Source organism: Diceros bicornis, chromosome 30, assembly GCF_020826845.1.
Source record: "Diceros bicornis minor isolate mBicDic1 chromosome 30, mDicBic1.mat.cur, whole genome shotgun sequence".
Lineage (NCBI taxonomy): Eukaryota > Metazoa > Chordata > Mammalia > Perissodactyla > Rhinocerotidae > Diceros > Diceros bicornis.
The window spans coordinates 3176399-3199502 of NC_080769.1; the positions used below are offsets into that span (position 1 = coordinate 3176399).

The 23104-nt window shown below is 44.6% G+C and overlaps 1 protein-coding gene across 1 annotated transcript in view; it reads right to left on the bottom strand.

The window, feature by feature from the left end:
* The window catches only part of LOC131394267 (adhesion G protein-coupled receptor E2-like), a 51937-nt gene extending 39714 nt beyond the window's left edge, over nucleotides 1-12223 (bottom strand). Inside the window, exons 1-10 of the mRNA XM_058525486.1 lie at nucleotides 11899-12223; nucleotides 9082-9135; nucleotides 8650-8784; nucleotides 6076-6231; nucleotides 4255-4386; nucleotides 3183-3329; nucleotides 2576-2722; nucleotides 2445-2488; nucleotides 2234-2317; nucleotides 1639-1816 (exon numbers count right to left, since the gene is read on the bottom strand). Of these exons, the coding sequence (XP_058381469.1) occupies nucleotides 1639-1816; nucleotides 2234-2317; nucleotides 2445-2488; nucleotides 2576-2722; nucleotides 3183-3329; nucleotides 4255-4386; nucleotides 6076-6231; nucleotides 8650-8784; nucleotides 9082-9135; nucleotides 11899-11929 (1108 nt within the window). The 5' untranslated portion in view covers nucleotides 11930-12223. The remainder of the gene's footprint in view (nucleotides 1-1638; nucleotides 1817-2233; nucleotides 2318-2444; nucleotides 2489-2575; nucleotides 2723-3182; nucleotides 3330-4254; nucleotides 4387-6075; nucleotides 6232-8649; nucleotides 8785-9081; nucleotides 9136-11898) is intronic.
* Between the last annotated feature and the right edge of the window lie 10881 nt (nucleotides 12224-23104).

Below are 23104 nucleotides of genomic sequence, written 5' to 3' on the forward strand. Positions count from 1 at the left end.
ACAGGCAACAAAAGAAAAAATAAATAAAATGGACTTCATCAAAATTGAAACATCTGTTCGTTGAATTGAAAAGATCATGAAGAAAGTGAAAAGAAAATCTGTGGAATGGGATAACATATTTGCAAATCACATGTCTCATGGGGTCTACTATCAGAATATATAAAGAACTCTTACAGCTCAACAACCAAACATCAAACAACCACGTTAAAAAATAGGCAAAGGACTTGAGTAGACATTTCTCCAAAAAACAGACAGAAATATTCAACAATTGCATGAAAAGATGTTAAATATCATTAGTAACCAGGGAAATGCAAATCACAACCATAATGAGATATCACCTCACAGACACTAGAAAGGCTATAATAAAAAAACAAAAGGGAAGTAACAAGTGTCTCTGAGGATGAGGAGATTGGAACCCTTGTACGTTGCTGGTGAGAAAGGAAAATGGTACAGCCATTTTGAAAAAATAGCATATCACTTAGCAATTCCACTTTACATATGTATGCAAAGAACTGAAAACAGATATTCAAACAAAAACTTGCACGCCAATATTCATAGTAACCTACTCACAATAGTCAAAAGGTAGCAACAACTCAAATTTCCATCAATGGGTGAATGGATAAACAGAGTGGTATATCCTTACAATGGAATATTATTCAACCATAAAAAGGAAAGAAATACTGATACATGCTACAGCATGGATGAACCTTGAAAACATTATGCTAGGTGACAGAAGCTGGACTATAAGGTCACGTGTTGTATGATTTTATGTGTGTGATGTGTCCAGGATATGCAAATCCATGGAGACAGAAAGCAGATTAGTGGATGCTAGGGGCTGGCAGAGGGGAGGCATGAGGAGTGACTGCCTAGTGGGTGCAGTGCTTACTTCTGGGTGATGAAGATATTTCAGAAATAGAGGCAATGGGGCCAGCACCGTGGCTTAGCGGTTAAGTGCACGTGCTCCGCTACTGGCGGCCTGGGTTCGGATCCCAGGCGCGCACCAACGCGTTGCGTCTCTGGCCATGCCGAGGCCACGTCCCACATACAGCAACTAGCAGGACGTGCAACTATGACATACAACTACCTACTGGCGCTTTGGGGGAAAAAAGGAGGAAGATTGGCAATAGATGTTAGCTCAGAGCCGGTCTTCCTCAGCAAAAAGAGGAGGATTATCATGGATGTTAGTGCAGGGCCAATCTTCCTCACACACAAAACAAAAAAGAAATAGAGGCGATGGCTCACAACTCTGTGAATGTACTAAATGCCACTGAATTGTACACTTTGATTAACATGGTGAATTCTACGTTATGTGAATTTTACCTCAATAAAACAAATCATACTTAAATATCAAATAATATTAAATTTACAATCTTCCAAATTTAATAATCTGTTTTCTTTCAAAGCAATTCCTATTTTATCTTGTATTCTTCATTATGATTATTTCATCTGCTGATAATTTATATTACAATAAGAACGGCTATTAATACAGTTTTTCTTCATTTCTTTTTAACACTCTATTTTAATTTGTTAATGAGAGTAACACTGAGATACAAGCGTGGTCACTTGGCTCCGGTGAGGTTGGGGAGGAGTGAGGTGGAGGACGGGCAGAGCAGGAGCTGGGCAGACCCGGGTACTTACCTGTGCCTGCAGATGAATAGAAGGTAAATGACCCACTGGGCAGAGCCTTGCTCAGCCCTCTCAGGACATCCTCCAGGCCAAAGAGCAGGTTAGAGGCCACACAGTGCTGCTCTGAGCGGGGCAGGGTCTCCAGTTCCTCTGGGGTCTCCAACAGATCATCCACCTCCTGCACAAGGTTCTGGGGGATGGGGACACAGAGCCAGTGGGCCATGGGCCAGAGGGTCTACATGAAGTCCCTGCCCACTCAGCACAGAGAACAGACCCCAGAGACTATCTATTTTGGGATAAAGGTGGTACTGGATGGGATTCCCTGGGTCTTTGCCCCTGGAATCCAGCCACTCAGAGGTCAACCCTGTCCATGAATGCCAACGATAACACTAACTCCAAGTCCAGGAAAGCAAGAGGGCAGGTGTCAGCAGGTGCTCTTTGGTGTCTAACCGAGTACAAATACCTGCTGTCAACTCATCCCACCCCCCAGGAGAGGCAGGGCCTCCAAGCAGGGCGCCCTTGTGTTGGGGTCTGCCTCCTTCCAGACCACAGCTTCCTCCGGCCTCTATGGGTGCCTCCCCCTGCCTCCCCTGGGTTCTGCCCTCACCTGGATGGTGTCCTGGGCTGAGGCTTGAAGAGACGTGAAGTCTCTTCTCAGACTCTGGACTCTTTCAAAGAAGCGGGAGAGATGCTGAGGAGAGGGGAGATGAGAGGGTCAGAGAGCCTCTATGGTGGGCGGGGAACTTGGGGAAAAGGGGTGGGCAGAGTGGACTGTACACAGGGATTCCTAGCCCCCGGTCCCTGCTGGGGCCACTCACCTGGCTCTTGATTCCAAGAGGTGGAGTCCAGGGGGGGAGGATCACTGCAGGGGACAGAACAGCGGGTCACTAGGTGTGAGCGTGTCTGTGTGTGCTGGGGGTGGAGTCTGGGGTCGGGTCAGGACAGGTACCTTCGCAGACGGTGTTGTTGGGGCCATTGGGGGACCCAGGAACCAGCGTCCAGCCTGGGCGGCAGTGGCACCTGTAGGAGCCCACGGTGTTGATGCAGACAGTGGAGCTGTGACACTGATGCCGCCCGGAGCTGCACTCGTCCTCATCTGGGGACACGAAGATGGGGTCAGGCCAGGTCACAGCCTGGATCAGGCCCCTCTCCTCTCCACGTCCCACTGATTTCTCCGTGTTGTGTCCCCTCCCCCCTTGGTGGGAGGTGATGCCACCCGGTGAGGGCACACCCCTGAGTGGGGGACCTGAGGTTATGGGAGGTGCAGAGGTGACGCAGAGGCAGGTGAGCCAGGACAGACATACAGGTTGTGAAACAGTGGGACACCTTCACCCCAGTCAGTGATTAATGCTGCCTGGGGGCTCCAGAAGCCTTCCCCTTGGTACCCCAGCTCCTCCCAGGACCCCCAGATCTGTTCACATCTAGTCTCCAAAGGCTTAACACCCAGCACAGCAGGGCACCCCCCTGCTCAGTCTGCTAGGTTTGTGTGGGTGCCACTGATGTGTTCAGATGCTCTGAGTGTGGGTCTCCAGGAGGGCAGCGTCTGAGCTCCGGACCTTCACAGACGGTGTTGTTGGGGCCATCGGGGGACTCAGGAACCGGCTTCCAGCCAGGGCGGCAGCGGCACTTGTAGCCGCCCACGACGTTGAGGCAGTGGGTGGAATTGTGACACGGACTGTGCCCCGAGGTGCATTCATTCACGTCTGAGGACAAAGCTGGAGGGTCAGCTCTACCCTCCTCTCACTGCCCCTTCTCTTGAGTTCCTCAGCACTTCACACTGCAGACACCCCCATGCCCCGCTTTCCAGCACCTAGCCTGTCAGGACACAACTGTGTGATGGCATTTTCCACTGTAAAGATTCCATAAGCTCAGAGCTTATGTGCACCTCTGAGGTGGACGGGGTATAACTGTGAGTGCAAGTGTGATCCCAGATACACTGAGTCCCTCATGCACGGTGCAGGGTGGACTGCAGGGACCTGAGACAGGCCTCTAACCAGGGAGGCTGTGACACCATGGCTATGCACCTGTTGACACAGGGGGTGGGGCTGTGGCACCACTGCCACCCAGTGCCGCACCTCTGCCTTTGTTAGAGCAGAACCAAGAGGGTCAGCCCTTCCCCGCCCAGGTCCCCTGTCTCCTCACAGCCTGTGCTGAGGACACAACGCTCCTGAGAAAGCTCGCTCTGGCAGCTTCCCTTAAGATGGGATCAGCAGGTACGTGTTCTCATTTTTCAGGTGAAAAGAGAGGCAAAAAGGGAAACTGAGTCATGAGAGCTGGACTTCCTGATCAAGGCTCTTATCCACTTCCTCCTTAGCCCTGGACTGAGGTTCTCCTTCTCAGAGCCAGAAGTGACACCTCCCTCTGCTCCCACGTGACAGATGAGGAAGGGGCGAGGTCTGGGGGCTGCTCACAGGGGGAGGGCCACCACAAGGGATCTCCAGGCCCAGAAGACCCGACACCTCCCTGCTCTGTGGTGGGACCTTTCTGGGAGGTGAGCCCTGGGCAGGGTCTCGGCAGGCCCTTGCTGTTCCAGGAACGTGAGGATCCCCTCCCTCCTCCTCGGGCTGCAGGACCTCCTCCGCCCCTTCCCCAGCACCGGTCCAGGCTGTGTCTTCCCGGGGCCTCTACCTGTGCACAGCTTCGGGTCCGTCAGGTTGAGCTCCAAGCCAGGCGGGCACCTGCAGGTGTAGCTGCCCTGGGTGTTGATGCAGACGCTGCGGCCTTTACAGATTCTGGGTTTCTGCTGACATTCGTCCACGTCTGCAAGGGGAGAGAGGGTGACGGATGCCTGCAGCTGCAGGCAGCCTTCGGGGCTGAGAGTCTGGCATGTTTCCTAGCAGAGAAGCATCTGGAAGGGGCCACTATCTCTTCCCGGGTGAGTGGGTGCCTTTTCTTATTCACGTGGAGGCCTGTGGGTGCATGTGGTGGCCTAGAGGCTCTGTTGTCCAGATGTGGCTGGAAACGGCCGGAGTCTTCCCTGTCTGCCAGCTCCGGCTCCCTCAGCCTCCCTGGGCAGCTCCCAGCTGGGGTGGGGACATCGTAGCCACCTGTGTCCCAGCCTGAGCATTTGGACAACGGCCAGGCTGGGCCTTCCTGGGGCCTGAGTGCAGGGGAAATGCTGCATTCCCCGAGCAGGACCAGCTTGGCTCACAGGGACGGCCTTTGTCCTCATTTCCCAGGGTGGCTGCTCGCCCGCTGAGTTCTCCTCAGAATCTCGGTTGTTCTGACGGGACAATGCTGTCCCATCCACACTAACTCTGAGAATCCAGCTCCATGCAGACAGACCAAGACCTTCCCCTGAGCCCGGCCCCTCAAGAAGGAGGCTTTCGGCAGCAAAAGGGAGAATGAAGATGATGCTGGACAGCCAGGGCCACCCAGAGAGAGGGCGCCAGGCTGGGTGGCCAGTGGAGGCTGAGGTCCAGCCAGGTGGCCTTGGGGTGGTGAAGGTGCCTTTTTCTGATCCCCATGAAGACATCCTCTGGACTGGCAGGAAGTGGAGAGAATCACATCTGAACAAGGCCTGTGGTGGGTGAGGGCTGGGTGGCCAGAGAGGGAAGCAGCTGCTGATGGGCGAGGGGTGGCAGATGTTTCATTTTCTCAGCCCTTGGCCTCCCACCAGGGATGCAGACATGTGGGCCCCATGGAGTGGGGTCCAGCCTCCATTTTCTGTCCCCAAGTGGTACAGACCCACATGGGGCCTGGGTTGACCTCCTCAGGAGAGGGTCAGCCTGGGGCAATGGTTCCTGATGGCGCGCTCTCTTGCCATTTGGTCCAGATGGGAGCCTCTTCTGTTCCCCTGCCTCTCTGAGTGTGAGTGCATGGGGTCCATGTCACCCTATCAGCCCCTGTCAACACAGCTTCCCCCCAGGTCCCCGTCATCCGAGTTGTCCACAGGCCCATGAACTGAAATTATTGTGGAGGGTCAGGGCAGAGCTTTGTTCAGAGATTACATGGAGGTTGAGCAGCCAAGAAGCCAAGTCACGGCCCAGAGGCGTCTTCACCAGGTGTGGTTGTTGACCAGGGACAGGCTGGCCGGGGAAGGTGGACCTGCCCTCGAATCTCCCCCTCTCAAGTTTCTGGATGGGGATGCTGAGTCCATCATAACATGGGGATCTGAGAGGGCTCCTGGCTTGGCCAAGCCCGTGTAGTCTTCTGGCAGTGACTGATGAAGAGGATGGATATTGCACTGCAATGCAACACACTGTGAGCTCGTGAGGTATCTTCATGCCATCCCTCTCTTTTGTTTTCTGAAAATAAGATGCCAAGTGGGCAAGGACAATGTTCCAAAGTCACTGAAGTGACCCTGTATGTATGCTTCTGAGCCTTGGAGTTCAGAGGGGGTGAGTGACTAGGCAGGTGCCCAGGACGGCCCTCTGCTGCCTGGAAAAGTGGTACAAGTGACCCCAACCCTCATGGAGGAGGAGACGGAACACGCGGGGTGGTTCTTACCTTGACACATGTTCTCACTCTCGTTCCTGAACATTCTTCCTCCAGAAACAAGCTCATATCCTGGGCTGCATGTGCAGTAGTAGCTCCCTTCCGTGTTCTGGCAGTCTGCGAATTTCCCACAGGACACTGCCGAGGGTGGTCCACACTCGTTGATGTCTAGAACACAGCAGGACAAAGGGTCACCTCTCAATGGGTGATTACCCACAGAGCAGAGACCCTGGCCTCCAGCCTGACCCTGACACAGGGACTGCGCTGAACTCAACTCCCAGGTGGCACTCCTGGGACTGGGCTGGGCTGGAGCCATCTACTCCAGAAATTCTGCTACTTCTCTGCTCATCGCTGCTCTCTGGCTGGGCCTGAGGGCACATAGATTCAGACATTCTGCTGTGCCATGACAGGGGCTGGGGGATGTCTGCATCCCCCTCTCCTTGAGGGGTAGACGGAGGCACTGACTCAGCTTCAGACCCTCCCCTGTGGAGTTCTCTGCACTGTCGGGGACCTGGGAGTGTGCTGCAGTCAGGGTGACATTGGCATTGAAGGCCTCCCTTGATGCTGAGGAAGTGGAGGGACTCATGGCCGGAGGCAGTCGAGGGTCACACTCATCATTGACCCCTGGGGAGAAGCCAGGAGGTCAGGAGCCTGCCCACTGCTGGCTTCCAGCCCCCTTTACTCACAGTGGCCCAAGTACACCCCACACTCCTCATCAGGCACTCCGCCAGCTCCCAGGGTCAGGCCTTGTGAAGATGCCCCAGGATGCCTCTGGGGGAGTCTTGCTCTCTCCACCCCTGAGGGAAGTCCCCCGTTATCAGAGCCTGAGTCGGATATGAAATGAGAAAGTAGCACAAAATGGCTACAGCTGAGTCGCTGGGGGTGTTTTCTGGCATTTTGGTCTCCTTGTTCTCTAAACACAAGAAGAAAGATGCCCATGACCCAGGTCACCTTTGAGCAGCTCAGGGTCTGTACACTGTTGCGTAACCAAAATATTTGGTTCCTGTACGTTCCATCAGGGGACCAAAGACTTTAGAGCCTGAGAGGACTCTCAGCATCACAACGAGTCAGGACAGGTGACTGGTCTCCCCCAGATCAGAGCTCTCCTCTCTGTGCCTGCAGATTTCCCTTCTAAGGCCCCCGACCCAGGCTGTGGGTGTCAGCACCAGGACAGGACAGGAGCAGGAGGGACACACACTGAGGGGTTCCTGTTCAGCCCCCACCTGGGCAACGGGGCTTCCCTCCTGTTCTGTGATGGCTGCGATGGCTGGAGACCTGTCCTCAAGGTTGATGGGATGGGGTGGAGTCGAGTGGGGGACCATTTAGAGTGAGGTGTATAGGCAAGGAGACATGTGGATGGGAAATTCTCAACTCTACAAGTGTGTTCCCAGAAAGGAGCTGGGATCCAGCTACATTAGCAGCAGGATCTCTCCATAGTCACCCAGCCTACAAATCTCCATGAGACACACACGTGCCAATGCATGACGGAACATTTAGGAACACCTCCAGGGTCATGGGTGGGCTGGGAAGGTGTCAAAACAACATCATTTTTTCCCCTGATGAAATTACTATCTCCCCGATATAGTATCATGGACCCATAAGTCCACTACACAGACTACTGGAAATTTTAGAGGTATTTTTTACTTATATTTTCTAACATATTAGGAATATTTTCCTTTATTATCAGTAAATATGCATCTAAGATTATTTCAAGTCAATGAAGAAAGTTTCTTGGTAAAAATCATAGAATGTCCTTTTTTCCCATTTTTTAAAATTGTGGTAACATGTACATAACATAAAATTTACCATCTTCACCACTTTGAGGTTGTATAATTTCCTTTTGTGATCCTGCATTGTTGAATAATAAAAACTACTGTGTTTTCCACCTGGATTTAGATTCTACCACATTATTAGTTGTGGGAGTTCAGACAAGCCACTCAATCTCTTTGAGCCCAAATTTGATCTTTAAACCACAGTCCTGGCTCTGCTTGCCTCACGGGTCTGCTGTGAGGACGCGGTGGGAGACCATGATCGTGAGCCAAGCAGGAGTTCCTGGTGAGCTCCCTCTAGTAGGAGAGCCTGAGCTTCCAGGCCCTGGGTGCTTCTTTCCTCCTGTTTCTGCCATTATTCCTCCCCTTTCTTTGTGCTATGAGAACAATAATAACAATAATAATAACAGCAATAACAATGATGATAGCTCACCTTTGTTGATAATTTGCTCTGTACTAGTCTAAATATTAAATCTCACATCATCCATGTGGGGTAGGTACAATGATTACCCCTAACATACAGACAAACAAACTGAGGCACAGAGAGGAGAAATAATTTCTTAAAGGTCAGAGAGCCAGCCAGTGGCAGAGCTAAGCTTTGAACCCACGTAGCCCAGCTCCACTGTGTAAGCTCTCAACACTCCACTACTGATCATGAAACCCGATGCTCCCTTCCCTCATCCCTCCCCTGCCCTGTCTCCTCTCTCATCCTTGACAAAATGCTTCTGTTGTGCTCTCAGGGCTGAGGGCTCTGGATGTCCCACACTCTCCCCGCTCAATCTCCATATGCCCCTGTGCATCCTCCAAGCTCCTGTACCATCGCAGCTCTCCGCGGGGCTGGTGATGATCTCCCCAGACAAAGAGCTGAATCCTGGATCACAGCGACAGGCGGTGGCACTGACACATGTGGAGTTCCGAGGGCACCAGCGAGCACAGGCTGTGGGGGCAGAGGCTGTGGGACAAAGACCAGGGTCAGAGACCCCAAGAAATGGAGGAAGCCAGCTGCCAACTGGGAGGACCCTGAGTAGATGAGAGGAGGGAAGAGGGGGATGGCTTCCCTCAGAAGAGGGAGAACTCAGAAAACACTGGACATTTAGGGAGGAAGAAACAGCTTTTCTTGTCCCCAGAGGACTGTCTCTGAGCCTCACGTGCAGAATAAGCCTCCTTCCCCGCCTTGTTGGGGACAGAACCCAGACCCCAGCATGGGCTCCCAGCTTATGTCACTAGTGGGGCTGCTGGGCAGACTCACCTCCAGGGTTCCGGGCTGCAGGTCCCAATGACGACAGCAGCAGCAGTGAGAGTCCTGCGACAGAACGACCGAGAAAAGACAGAGAGGGGAGTCGAGCTCCAACTTCAAAATCTGTCCGATAGCCATTGCCTCCTGGGGAGGTGGCTCTGGCCCTGCAGCCCATAGCTTTCCAGCAGCCTCCCCGAGTCTCCTGTACTCGACTCAGAATCGAGGACTCAGCCTCTCCCCTCCATCTCAAGGACTCCTCAAGGAATCAGTCACTGACAGCCACAGCCCTCATGGAGCCTGAGGTGGGGACAGAATAAAGGCAGACAGCTTATGACAGGGACACAGCTTAGGAACTCCAACTTCTCCCAGTGGAAGGGGAAATCTTGAAGGAGAAAGTCCTCAGATTGGAGTGCGTTTGCCCAGACCCAGGTTCTTTGTTCTCTGGTGATGGCAGAAATCTGCTTCAATGATTTCTCTTCCAGGATCACCCCCCTGTTTAGAGTACGTGCTTCTGGGCATACAAGAAGAATGTGGGTTTGGGGTCAGACATCCCGAAGTGTGAGTCCTAGCTCACAGTGATATCAGCAGGGCGTGGAGCCCTGGAATCAAGAGGGGGGAGCTGCTGACAGGTGACGAGTGAGAACTAAGGAGGCTGCAGGTGGAGCCACCCTCTCCTGGTGAGTGGACTCTCCAGGTGCAGCGCCCACGGCTTCTGTGCTTCCTCCAGCTGAGCTCCTGGCCTCCTGTAGTGCACTGAGGGCACAGCTTTCCCCCTTTGTCTCCCAGTCCAGTCCTGAGAAGTGAGTGACTGACAGCAACAAGCTTCCTGGTATGAAAACCACTATGAGTTGAAGGAATGAAATCTTCTTTACAGGCAATAACCAGTGTACCTATTAGGGTCTGTCATCCCAATCATGTGACCAAAAACTTTCTGAAAATCTTTTCAGATCTGTGTGTGCTTAGGATCTTTCCTCCTAGGGAAAGACAAAGATGAATTCCTCTTAAGGCTGTGCTGCCAGTTCACACTGTGTAAGGTGACAGGGGACACTGGTGGAGGATGGATTTGGAGATGGACGTGCTCAAGTCTGCATCCCAGACGTCCACATGGCGGCTGTGCGGCTTTGAGAACACCACCCATTCTGTGAGCCACACTTTCCCCACTGCAAAATGGGTACAATGACAGCGTAATAGGCTGATCTTTACTCTGCTTGTAGATTAGTGAAGACTAACAAAGGGTTAGCACAGAGCCCAACACAGAGTAACCAGACAACGTATGTCGGCTAAAGGGAAAGAGTGAAGGAAGAAAACGAAGAGCAGAGTTTCTCTCCAGCTCCTCTATGACCTTCCTGGTACCTGAGACCCACTGTGTCTGGGTCAGACTCCAGGGTCAGGCAGAATCACACGCTCACCTTGGTCCTCCCAGGGGTCAGAGTCCTAGACCCCTACTCTTCCCTCCTAGCCCACGAAATGTCCTTTTCTCCTACAGCTCTGTCCAGTGCTGCAGAGGGCCAGGCTCCGGGGCCAGATGGGCTGAGTCCAAACCAGCCTGGAGCTGCCCCTTGGGAAAGTGGTGCAGGCATTCCATGCCTCAGATGCCCCACCAACCACGCCTCTGTTTTCTAAAGTGTGGCACCAGAGTAAGATCAGATGAGTCCCAATGTCCCATGTGTATGAATAAGGTCATTTAGTCTGCTGAGCACACTCTACATAGACACCTAAAAATGTAAATATCTGGAGGAAACTAGCTTTGCTCTCCATTGCTTTCAAATTCCCACAGCATTTTGCACAATGGTTACTCCAAAATGTACTGTTTTTTAAAAAAAAAATCATGTTCCACAAAGCAGATGATAAGAAATGTGGCTGTTTTCAAAAACCTGGAAACTAATTACAACCAATGAGGACAACATACAAGGGACACCTAACCTACTAGGTGACAGGTAGTATCCCAAGCATTGAAGGAAATACAGAGTAATCAGAATTAAGCTTACCTCACTGATATCAGTATTTACTAATTCACTGTTATTGTCCTTCAAATCACTCCACAACCCACACAAAGCTGATAGACTAAAGGACTATGTTTTTCTTAGCATATTAGATTTTTATGAGCATTTGGTTGTCTACTCTTCTGAAAAACAATAGTATAGGTGGTGTGACGGTTAATTTTATGTATCCATTTGGCTAGGTCATGGTACCCAGATATTGGATCAAACACCAGTGTCGATGTTGCTGTGAAGGTATTTTTTAGACGAGATCAACATTTAAATCAGTAGACTTAGAGAAGGCAGATTACCCTCTACAATCTGGGTGGGCCTCATCCAATCAGTTGAAGGCTTTAAGAGAAAAATGACAGACCACCTCCAAGGAAGAGGGAATTCTGCTTCCAGACTGGCTTCAGACTTAAGATGCAACAATAAATCTTCCCTGGGTTTCCAGCCTGCTGGCCTGCCCTGCAGATTTTGGACTCTCCCACCTCCACAATCTCATGAGCCACTTCTTTAAAATAAATCTAGATAGGTAGAGAGAGAGAGAGAGAGAGAGAGAGAGATACACGCTATTGGTTCTGTTTCTCTGGAGAACCTGAACTAATACAGGTGGTAAAATGAGAAATATCTCTAGGTCCCCACGTCTGCCCTAGGAATAAGTTTCTCCTTTGAAAACTGAACATAATTGAGGTAATATCCTTCCTAAAATTTCTTCCCTGCTCTTCCTTACAGAGATAGTGGAAAAACAAGTCAGAAATCAGGCAAAGAACAGAGAATATTCTCAAACTGTACAGACAGTTCCCAGATAGTTTTAGTCTTCTCTCTCCATTATTATCTTTCTTCCTACCTGGCAGCAACCTTAGAAATCTGTTTCTCATCTTTCAGAGTCCAGCAAGCCCAGCCACGGAGGACGTCTGATCTTGGTCTGTGCGTGTGAAAACGACTTCCAGTTTTTAGTATGACTTCTGTCTTCATGGGATGACTTAGGAAACCACTGACCTGGTCTTCCCCCTAATCTTCCCGATGATTAACTTCTCTGAAACTCACAGTTCTGCTTTTAAGTTTTTCACAGCATCACTTGTATTTGTTATGAAAGCCTGCCTGAGGCTGGTTTTCACACATTTTTGATATAGGAAGCATGATACTGTGTCTAAAAGACCTCCCAGATGTGAAGAATCATTCTGCTTGTCTTTTTGCCCCTACAAGGATGTTGCTTCAAAGTGAAAAGACCTATCTATTTACTATCTATTAACAGATTTCTTTATTTTTAAGTTCCTGTTTTGAAATAAATATAGATTCGCAGGAAGTTGCAAAAATGATACCAAGAGTTCATGTGTACCTTTCACTCTGTTTCCTGCAAAGTTTACATTTTTAGGTAATGATACTCCAATATCTAAACCAAGAAATTGACACCGGGACAACGTGTCTGTAGTTCAGTGTCATTTTATCACGTGTGTAGATTCCTGTAACTGTCACTGCAATCATGATATGTAATATTCCATCACCACAAAGATCTCCCTCATGCTACCCCAACTTCCCTAAACTCTGGCAGGTCTATAACTAAGTTGTTTCACTCTTTAACAATGTCAAAACAGTCCTTGATTCATATTTAATGATAAAGAAAAATATTCATGATATGTTTTAGAAGATGACAAAAACACAACCACCCAATTTTCCAGTAGTCTATGTGGTGGTATTCTGGTGATTTTCTTTGTCTTCATATTCTACACTTTCTTTGTTTTCTATGTGTCCATATGTAATAGTTGGCTAGGCTGCCATAACAAAATAGCATAGACTGGGTGGCTTAAACAACAGAAATTTAGTTTCTCACAGTTCTGGAGGCTGGATGTCTAAGATTCAGGTGACGACAGGGTTGGTTTCTGGTGAGGTCTCCTCCTGGCTGCCACATGGCTGCCTTCTCACTGTGTCCTCACATGGCCTCTCCTCTGCGTGTGGAAGAGAAGAGAGAGAGCTCTGGTGTCCCTCCTCTTCTTTAAGGACATCAGTCCTATGTGATTAGGGCCCTACCCATGATCTCATTTAACCTTAATCACTCCTAAAAGCCCCTATCTCCATACACCCATGGGGGTCAGGGCTTCAACATATGAATTTTAGGGGGACACAATATAGTTCATTATATCATGTTTATTTAACATTTGGGGAAAAAGTAAATTTTATCAAAAAAAAAGATGTCTTGATTTCCCCTTAATTCCACAAGGATATCTTTTCTGCTTATAGAATTCTAGGCTGACAACTCTTTTCTTTCAACATTTGAGAAATGTGTTAAATTGCACTGGCACCGTGGTTTCTGATGACAAATTAGCTGTAATTCAAATTGTTTTTCCCTTAAAGATAAAGTATCATTATCTCTCACTGCTTTCAAGGGTTTTTCTTTGTCTTTAGTTTTCAAAAGTTTGATTGTGATGTCTCGTGGCATAGATTTGAGTTTGTCTGGTTTGGAGAAACCTCAGCTTCTTGAATCTATTGGTTTTTGTCTTTTGGGAAATTGGGGAAATTTTTAGCCATGTTTACTGAATAACTTTTCATATCCACATTCTTTTTTAATCTCTCTCTGGAATTCAATGACACAAATGTTAGATTTCTGTTATAGTCCCCAAAGTCCCTGAGACTCTGTTGATTTTATTTTTTGTATTCTATATTCTATGTTCAAATTGGATAATTTCTATTGTTCTGTGTTCAAGTTCACTTATTTTTTCCCCCTCTTTTGTCTCCATTCTGCTATTGAGCCAATTTGGTAGATTTCTCATTTCAGTTATTGGACTTTTCAGGTCTAAAATTACCGCTTAGGTCTTCTTTATATCATCTGTGTTTGTCAGCGTTTTCTATTTCTTCACTGAGACTGTCTATTTTTTTCATTTTTTCACAAAGGTTTGTTTCTGATTGAGCGTTGGAACATTTTTTATGATGGGTGCTTTAAAATACCTGTCAGATAATTCTAACATTTGTGTCATATGAAATTGTGATTTTCTTGGTTCTTAGGATGACAATCACTTTTGTATTATATCCTGGATATATCAGGTATTATGTTTTGAAACCATAAACTCATAAACTTAAGAGATTACATTATTAAAAACTTCTGTTTTGGCTGACTCCCCTGACGTCATCCAGTGGGGAAAAGGCTGCCATCTTGGTGCTGCAAGTGAGGATGGAATCCAGGTTTCCCACTTGGGATCCACGGACACCCCAGTGGGGGAGGGCTACCTGGTTACTGCCGGGTGAGGAGGATGTTCTCACTCACAACGAGGCCTCTGCTTACACCACCCGACTTGGGGCTGTGGAGATGCCTCCCCACATGGCCTCCACTGACACCACAGAGAGAGGCTTTTACCAATGGGCACGATGCAAGTCCCAGCTCCTTCTCTGAGGCCACCCCATAGGGGTGGGAGGAGTGCTTCATTACAGCTGGGCGAGGGTGGGGGTCAGGGCTTCCCACTTGATCTTTGCTGATCAGGGTGAGGGTGGGGCCACAGTTCTTTCTGTGGTGACTGGATGGAGTGGGGCAGTTACTGCTGAAGTGGTTCCTGTTGTGCTAGGCTGCCCCTTTCTTGGTCTTTGGCTAGGGAGAGCAGGCTTTTCTGGGGACACATTTTTTATCTGCACCTGTTGGTATTTCTGGGCTGCAACCTCTTCAGTTCCAAGCCTGGGGTATGTGAGGCAAAAAGAAAACCCTCAGAATTCACATTGTGTACTTCCTTGGGTCCCAGGGTCCCTGTGCTGTCTGCCTTCTCTGCACCTTTCAGAGTCTTCTTATGGCTGTTTTATGTATGAAATATTTATATTTACTTTAGCTGTAGCTATGTGTTAACATAAAGTTTTCACACTATGCACTTTGTTCTGAACTGGCCCTTCAGTCAACAATATTTCTTGGAGACTGTTTGCATGTCATACATCTAGCTCCCCATCTTTCTGTTTGGCTGCTGTTGCATACATTTAGATTGCACAATATGAATAAATTTCATTTTTTCCTTCCCTTTTTTGATGCACATTTAGATGGCCTCCTGTTTCTCATTGCTGCAATAATTCTGCAGTGAATGTCTCAAAAACAGCATAGGGAGAACATTTGTAAATTCCTTAGAATAGGTATCAAGTGGTTCAAAGATGGAGTTGGAGAGCATACACATTTTACATTGTCTTAAATTCTGCCAAACATCTATCAAGTGGGACCTATCAAATTACCCAGGTGATAACAATTGGGAGAAGATATTTGCAAACCATATATCTGATAAGGGGTTAATATCCAAAATATATAAAGAACTAATACATCTCAACAATAAGAAAAACTAACAACCCAATTAAAAAGTGGGCAAAAGACCTGAAAAGACATTCCTCCAGAGAAGATATACAGATGGCCAACAGGCACATGAAAAGATGTTCAACATCATTAACTATCAGGGAAATGCAAATCAAAACTACAATGAGATATCACCTCACACCCGTCAGAATGGCTATAATTAACAAGACAGAAAACAACAAGTGTTGGAGAGGATGTGGACAGAAGGGAACTCTCATACACTGCTGGTGGGAGTGAAAACTGGTGCAGCCACTATGGAAAACAGTAAGAGATTCCTCAAAAAGTTAAGAATAGAACTACCATATGATCCAGCTATTCCACTGGTGGGTATTTACCCAAAGAACGTGAAAACAAAAATGCATAAAGATACATGCACCACTCTGTTCATTGCAGCGTTATTCACAATATCCAAAACTTGGAAACAACCTAAGTGCCCATCAAAGGACGAATGGATAAAGAAGATGTGGTATATATACACAATGGAATACTACTCAGCCATAAGAAACGATGAAATCCAACCATTTGTGACAACATGGATGGACATTGAGGGTATTATGCAAAGTGAAATAAGTCAGAGGAAGAAGGTCAAATACCATATGATCTCACTCATAAGTAGAAGATAAAAACAACAACAAACACATAGAGACAGAGATTGGATTGGTGGTTACCAGAGGGGAAGGGAGGAGGGAGGAGGGCGAAAGGGATGATTAGGTATATGTGTGTGGTGATGGATTGTAATTAGTCTTTGGGTGGTGAAGATGATGTATTGTATGCAGAAACAGAAGTATAATGATGTACACATGAATTTTATATAATATTATAAACCAATGTTACCTCAATAAAAGAAAAAAACATGAGGAAAAGTAAAAAAAAAAAATTACCCAGGTGATAAAGAAGAGGATCAATTGCCCACATCCAATCAATATACTACTATCATACTTTTTTATTTTTCATTTTTAACATGAAAAATTTTGTTGACCTGTGGCTTAGGTGTTTCTATGCTCTAGTCAATCATTTATCTCTTTTAGAAGAAAATTAATGAAAGAAGAGAGATATAGGGACTTTAAAATGTCAAGAAGGTCTGTTCATTATATATTTGTGGATGGAAAAAGTCAGATACTTCAAGAATATAAACCAGCCTCTCTGACGGTGCACAGGTTCCTTCCTCCACAGAATGACAAGGCCAGACTAGGTGATTTGTGAAGTGCCTTTCAACTTTACAATTCTAAGATTCTATAAGCTTAGTAGTTAACCATTAGGGGGCTTAAGGATTACAGATGTCTTGGAATCTTGAAATTACACGTTATTAAATGTTTTCATTTTTCCCCAATTTGATGGGTAAACAGTTTATCTTATTATCACATCAATTTGTACTTTTCTCATTGACCAGTGTAAATTTCAACAAATTTCATTATTTTTGTATTAATGACTCTCTCTGTGAATTATCTGCTTATATATTTTGCACACTTTCTATTTTATTCACTCATTCTTCTTATTGACTTTAAGGAGTAAACAATATGTGTGTGTATGTATGTGTTTGTGTGTCATATGGATCTATATCTGTATATCTTTTGTCAAATATGCAAAACATTTTATTGTATCACATGTCTGCAAACTCTGATTATGGTGTCTTTTGTCACATAAACTTCTCTTCTTGAAAACCACGTCACCTGCTTTACTTCTGGGGAAGGGTAAGGGGAGAAGAGAAAATATTCACTTGACTTTGAGGGGCAGCTAAACTGGAAGCAACAGTCTCAACAATTTTAGGTCTCTAAGGTTCCTCTGATTCATATGGGAATGCTGGCACTTCCTTGTTTGGAACTTAAATTTTCCCCTAGAGCAAGATCATCCACTTTTGCTGGGTTAAAAGAATAGAGGACCACAAGCCCAAAACACCAATTGGAGTTTTAACACAGAAAATAGGGCCATGGTACTCCTTTCAAATGCAGATTTTTACATTAAACTACTTTAACAAATCATAATTGTTTTCTCTTGATTCGATCCTTCTCCCACCCCTAACAGAAGCCCCAGGAACCTGAAGAGTATGTGTGTTACTAACCAGACACACAATCCAGCTGCCCCCCAAACAGGAATCTGATTGCTAATGGACTGGCCTAGCTCAGGGCTGCCCCCAGGGACTGGATGCAGTAACCGTGCTGTCAGGGAGGATGGATACTAAGGATGCCACCAGTCAGAGTCGAACGCTGGGCACTGGGTCAGGGAAGATGTGCACACCCTGTTCACTGCACAATTTCTGACCGCCATGGCCAGGAGTATCTTGGAACTCAGTCTCACTCAACGTTGCCGCATGTCCATGCTCACACTGATGTAAATGGGATAAATGTCATTCCCATGACAATTGGGATAAAGAGGAAATTGAGGGTGGTGTAAACATAAACTTAATTTTATTTTGCTCCAGTTTTTCCATTATTTACTGTATGGATTTTTCCTTTAGTTCTTGTCTAGGATATTGTCCTTCATTTTCTAATACTTTTATAATTTTGGTAGATTTTAATGTACCTGGAATTTGTTTAGTAAATAATTTTACCTAAATGAATAGCCTGTTGTCCTGACACCATTTACTGGAAAGAAAATTGTTTCTACACTGATTTCCCATGACACTTTTCACACATTGACTTGAGATTCCATTTCTTTTGAACACTAAATTGCTGTATTTGAGGTATTCTTTATTCTATTTCATTGATCCACATTTTTATTTCTAGAAAAATTCCACACTTTTTAAAATTCCATACTTTTGTTGATTTTATAAATCTCATGAGGCACATCTCTCTATTCTATGTCAAATAAAACCAAATCTGGTTGGATAAGGAGACACTTTAAGTAGAAAGACTATTGCAACAGGGAGAATGCTCAGACCTCAGAACTCTGTGACCTTCTCATAACCGTGTAGACAAGGGTTTTCTTTTATTGGGTAAAGAAGGAGGCAGGCAGAGAAAATCAGAATATCTGGAGGGAAATCTGGACAAATAAGAGGAGATGACCAATGACTTCTGACAAGGAGAGCCTCTCCCTGTCATCAGCCAATTCCCAGAAGAAGCTGAAGGGGGATGGGCAAGTTCCACTTTCTTGTTTTTGTTCAAATTTGAGGGTAAGCAGAATTGTGGGGCCTGTAGGAAAGAGAGAAGCTGATTAAAGTTTAGTCAAGACAAAGCTGAGGGCAGGAAATGGGAAAATGGGAACACTTGATCACTAATTATTCTTTACAACTGTGCTGCCTCTTCTTTCACATCTTTTCTTCTATGTACAGTAAACTTAATAGTTAGTTTGCTAAGTTCCATGAAAAATGTCTTAGAACTGTATGATGGCATGGACTGTGGAGAGGAATTTGGGGGTAATGGCTTCCTCATAATATTAAGAATTCCCCACCCCACCAGTAAAATCTGTCTCTCTGGAGGTTATGGTTCCTTCCAGTTTCACTTTACTCCTTGAGAACTTCATGCATCTCTTGTAGGATTGTTCCCAGTTATTTTTGAAGGTTTTACAAAACTTTAAACAGTTTTTCTTATTGTATTTTAAAATTGCATTTTCTTTTGATCAAAAAACCATTGATTTTGAATGTTGATCTTGCTATGGGTATCTTATTGAACTCTCAATATTTCTTGAACTCTATGAAGTTCTCTTGGTATACACTCATGCCATCTGCAGATAATGACTGCTTGGTGTGTTTCTTTAAAGTACCTGTACCTGTTTTTCTTTCTTTTCTGTTTGCATGGGGTTGGTGTTGGAGGTGGAGGAAAGAACTACAGGCCAATTCAGGCATCAATTTTTAAAGTATTCTGACGTGAATATTTAACATGTGGACCATGAGGTTGCCTCACAGTAAGCCTTGCTTCCAAACCAAAGGTACAGGCCTAAGGGTTACTGATCAGAATCTGCAGTTTAACAAAAGATACCAGATGTTCTCTATGTATAATGTTCTGTAAGCATAATGAAGTTCAGGAAATGTTGTGGGCAGAGAACACATTAAGAATTAGAGTTGGCATAAGGCATCACTTATATAAGGTCACCTCTCCAAGATCAGGAGATGTAGTTGACCTGCCTAATACATAGACACAAGCACAGGGAAAGAGGCAAAATGAGGAGGCAAAGGAATATGTTACAAGTAAGAGAAGAGGACAAAACCCCAGAAAAGGAACTAAGTGAAACAGAAGTGAGCAACCTACCCAACAGAGAGTTCAAACAAAGAGTCATAAGGATGCTAACTGATCTTGGGAGAAGAATGAGTGAACTCAGTGAGAACGTCAACAAAGAAATGGAAGATATAAAAAAGAACAAACCAGAAATGAAGAAAACAAAACTGGAAATGAAAAATTCACTAGAGGGACTTAAAAGCAGAGTAGAGGATACAAAAGAACGGATCAGTGAACTGGATGAAAGACTAGAGGAAATCACCCAAGCTGAACAGATAAAAGAAAAAAGAATTAAAAAGAGCGAGGACAGTCTAAGGGACATCTGGGACAATGTAAAGTGCACTAACATCTGTGTTATATGTGTCCCAGAAGTAGAAAAGAGACACAAAGGGGCAGAGAATCTATTTAAAGAAATAATAGCTGAAAACTTCCCTAACCTAAGGAAGGAAGCAGACATCCAGGTACAGGAAGCACAGAGAGCACCAAACAAGATAAAGCCAGAGAGGTCCACAACAAGACACATCATAATTAAAATGTCCAGAATTAAATATAAAGAGAGAATCTTAAAAGCTGCAAGAGAAAGACAAGTTACATACAAAGAAAACCCATAAGGCTATCAGCTGACTTCTCAGCAGAAACATTACAGGCTAGAAGAGAGTGGCATGATATATTTAAAGTGCTAAAAGGAAAAAAACCTACAGCCAAGAATACTCTACCCTGCAAGGTTGTCATTAAAAATGGAAGGGGAGATATTGAGTTTCCAGGACAAACAAAAATTAGACTCTATCACCAAGAAACCAGTCCTACAAGAAATGTTAAAGGCACTTATTTAAGGGGAAAAGAGAAGAAAACAAATAGGAAAAATTATCTATTTCCATGATAAGAGGGTAACAGATAGACATGCACAAAAATGAGGACAGATATGATATCAAAAACATAAAATGTGGGATGAGGGGAGTAAAAGAGTAGAGCTTTCAGATAAAGGTCAAACTAAAGAGACCATCAACTTAATATAGATTGCTATATATGTAGGTTACTATATATGAACCTCATGGTAATCACAAACCAAAACCTATAATGAATACATAAAAGACTAAGAGAAAGGAACCCAAACATAATACTAAACAAAGCAATCAAACCGCAAGGGAAGAGAGCAAGAGAAGAAAGGAACAGAGAAGAACTACTAAAACACTGAGAAAAAAAGTAAAAAACTGGCAGTAAGTACATACTTATCAATAGCTACTTTAAGTGTCAATGGACTAAATGCTCCAATTAAAAGGCATAGGGTGGCTGATTGGATAAAAAAAGCAAGAGCCATATATGTGCTGCATATAAGAGACACACTTCAGACCTAAAGACACTCACAAACTGAAAGTGAAGGGATGGAAGAAGATAATCCATGCAAATGGCAATGAAAAGAAAGCTGGGGTAGCAATATCCTTATCAGACAAAATAGACTTTTAAAAAAAAACTGTAACAAGAGACAAAGAAGGGCACTACATAATGATCCAGGGAACAATCCAACAAGAGGATACAACACTTGTAAATATCTATGCACCCAATGTAGGAGCACCTAAATATACAAATCAATGATTAACATACATAAAAGGAGAAATAGACAGTAACACAATAATAGTAGGGGACTTTAACACTCCACTTACACCAACGGATAGATCATCCAAACAGACAATCAATAAGGAAACATTGGCCTTAAATGACACACTAGAACAGATGGACTTAGTAGATACATACAGAACATTCCATCCAAAAACCGAAGAATACACATTCTTTTCAAATGCACATGGAACATTCTCCAGGATTGATCACATATTAGGCCACAAAACAAGTCTCCATAAACTTAAGAAGATTGAAATAATACCAAGCATCTTTTCTGACCACAATGGTATGAAACTAGAAATCAACTATAGGAAGAAAATCAGAAAAGCCACAAATACGTGGAGATTAAAGAAAATGCTACTGAACAATGATTGGGTCAATGAAGAAATCAAAGGATAAATCAAAAAATACCTGGAGACAAATGAAAATGAAAATACAATGTGCCAGAATTTATGGGATACAGCAAAAGCTGTTCTAAGAGGGAAGTTAACAGGAATGCAGGCCTATCTCAAGAAACAAGAAAACTCTCAAATAAACAATCTAACAGTGCACCTAAAGGAACTGGAAAAAGAAGAACAAACAAAGCCCAAAATCAGTAGAAGGAGGGAAATAATAAAAATCTGAGCAGAAATAAACAAAATAGAGACTAAAAAAATAGAAAAAATTAATGAAACCAAGAGCTGGTTCTTTGAAAAGATAAACAAAATTGACAAACCGTTAGCTAGACTCACCAAGAAAAAAAAAGAGAGAAGACTCAAACAAGTAAAATCAGAAATGAAAGAGGAGAAATTACAACAGACACCTCAGAAATACAAAAGATTATAAGAGAATACTATGAAAAGCTATATGCCAACAAATTCGACAATCTGAAAGAAATGGATAAATTCTTAGAATCATACAACCTTCCAAAACTGAATCAAGAAGAAATAGAGAATTTGAATAGACCAATCACCAGTAAGGATATGGAAACAGTAATCCAAAACCTCCCCAGAGGAGGGGGAAAGGGATAGTTAGGCACATGTGTGTGGTGATGGATTGTAATTAGTATTTGGGTGGCGAACATGAGAACATGATGTAATCCATGCAGAAATAGAAGTATAATGATGTACACCTGAAACTTATACAATGTTATAAACCAATGTTACCACAAGAAACAAAAAATAAATATATATATAATTTAAAAATTAATTAAAAAAATAAAAATAAATAAAACCTTCACAATACTTAAAAAAAAAAAAACCTCCCCACAAATAAAAGTCCAGGACCAGATGGCTTACCTGGTGAATTCTACCAAACATTCAAAGAAGACTTGATATCTATCCTTCTCAAACTCTTCCAAAAAATTGAAGGGTAGGAGAAGCTCCCTAACACATTCTATGAAGCTGACATTACCCTGATACCAAAACCAGACAAGGACAACACAAAAAAAGAAAATTACAGGCCAATATTACTGATGAACATCGATGCAAAAATCCTCAACAAAATACTAGCAAATTGCATACAACAATACATTAAAAATATCATACACCATGATCAAGTGAGATTTATTCCAGGGATGCAGGGATGGTTCAACATCTGCAAATCAATCAACGTGATACAATACATTAATAAAATGAAAAATAAGAATCACATGATCATCTCAATAGATGCAGAGAAAGCATTTGACAAAATACAGCAGCCATTTACGATAAAAACTCTGAATAAAATGGGTATAGAAGGAAAGTACCTCAACATAATAAAGGCCATATATGACAAACCCACAGCTAATATCATCCCCAATGATGAAAAACTGAAAGCTATCCCTCTAAGAACAGGAACAGACAAGGATGCCCACTCTCACCACTCCTATTTAACATAGTATTGGAAGTCCTATTCAGAGCAATCAGACAAGAAAAAGAAATAAAAGGGATCCACTTGGGAAAGGAAGAAGTGAAACTGTCACTATTTGCAGATGACATGATTTTATATATAGA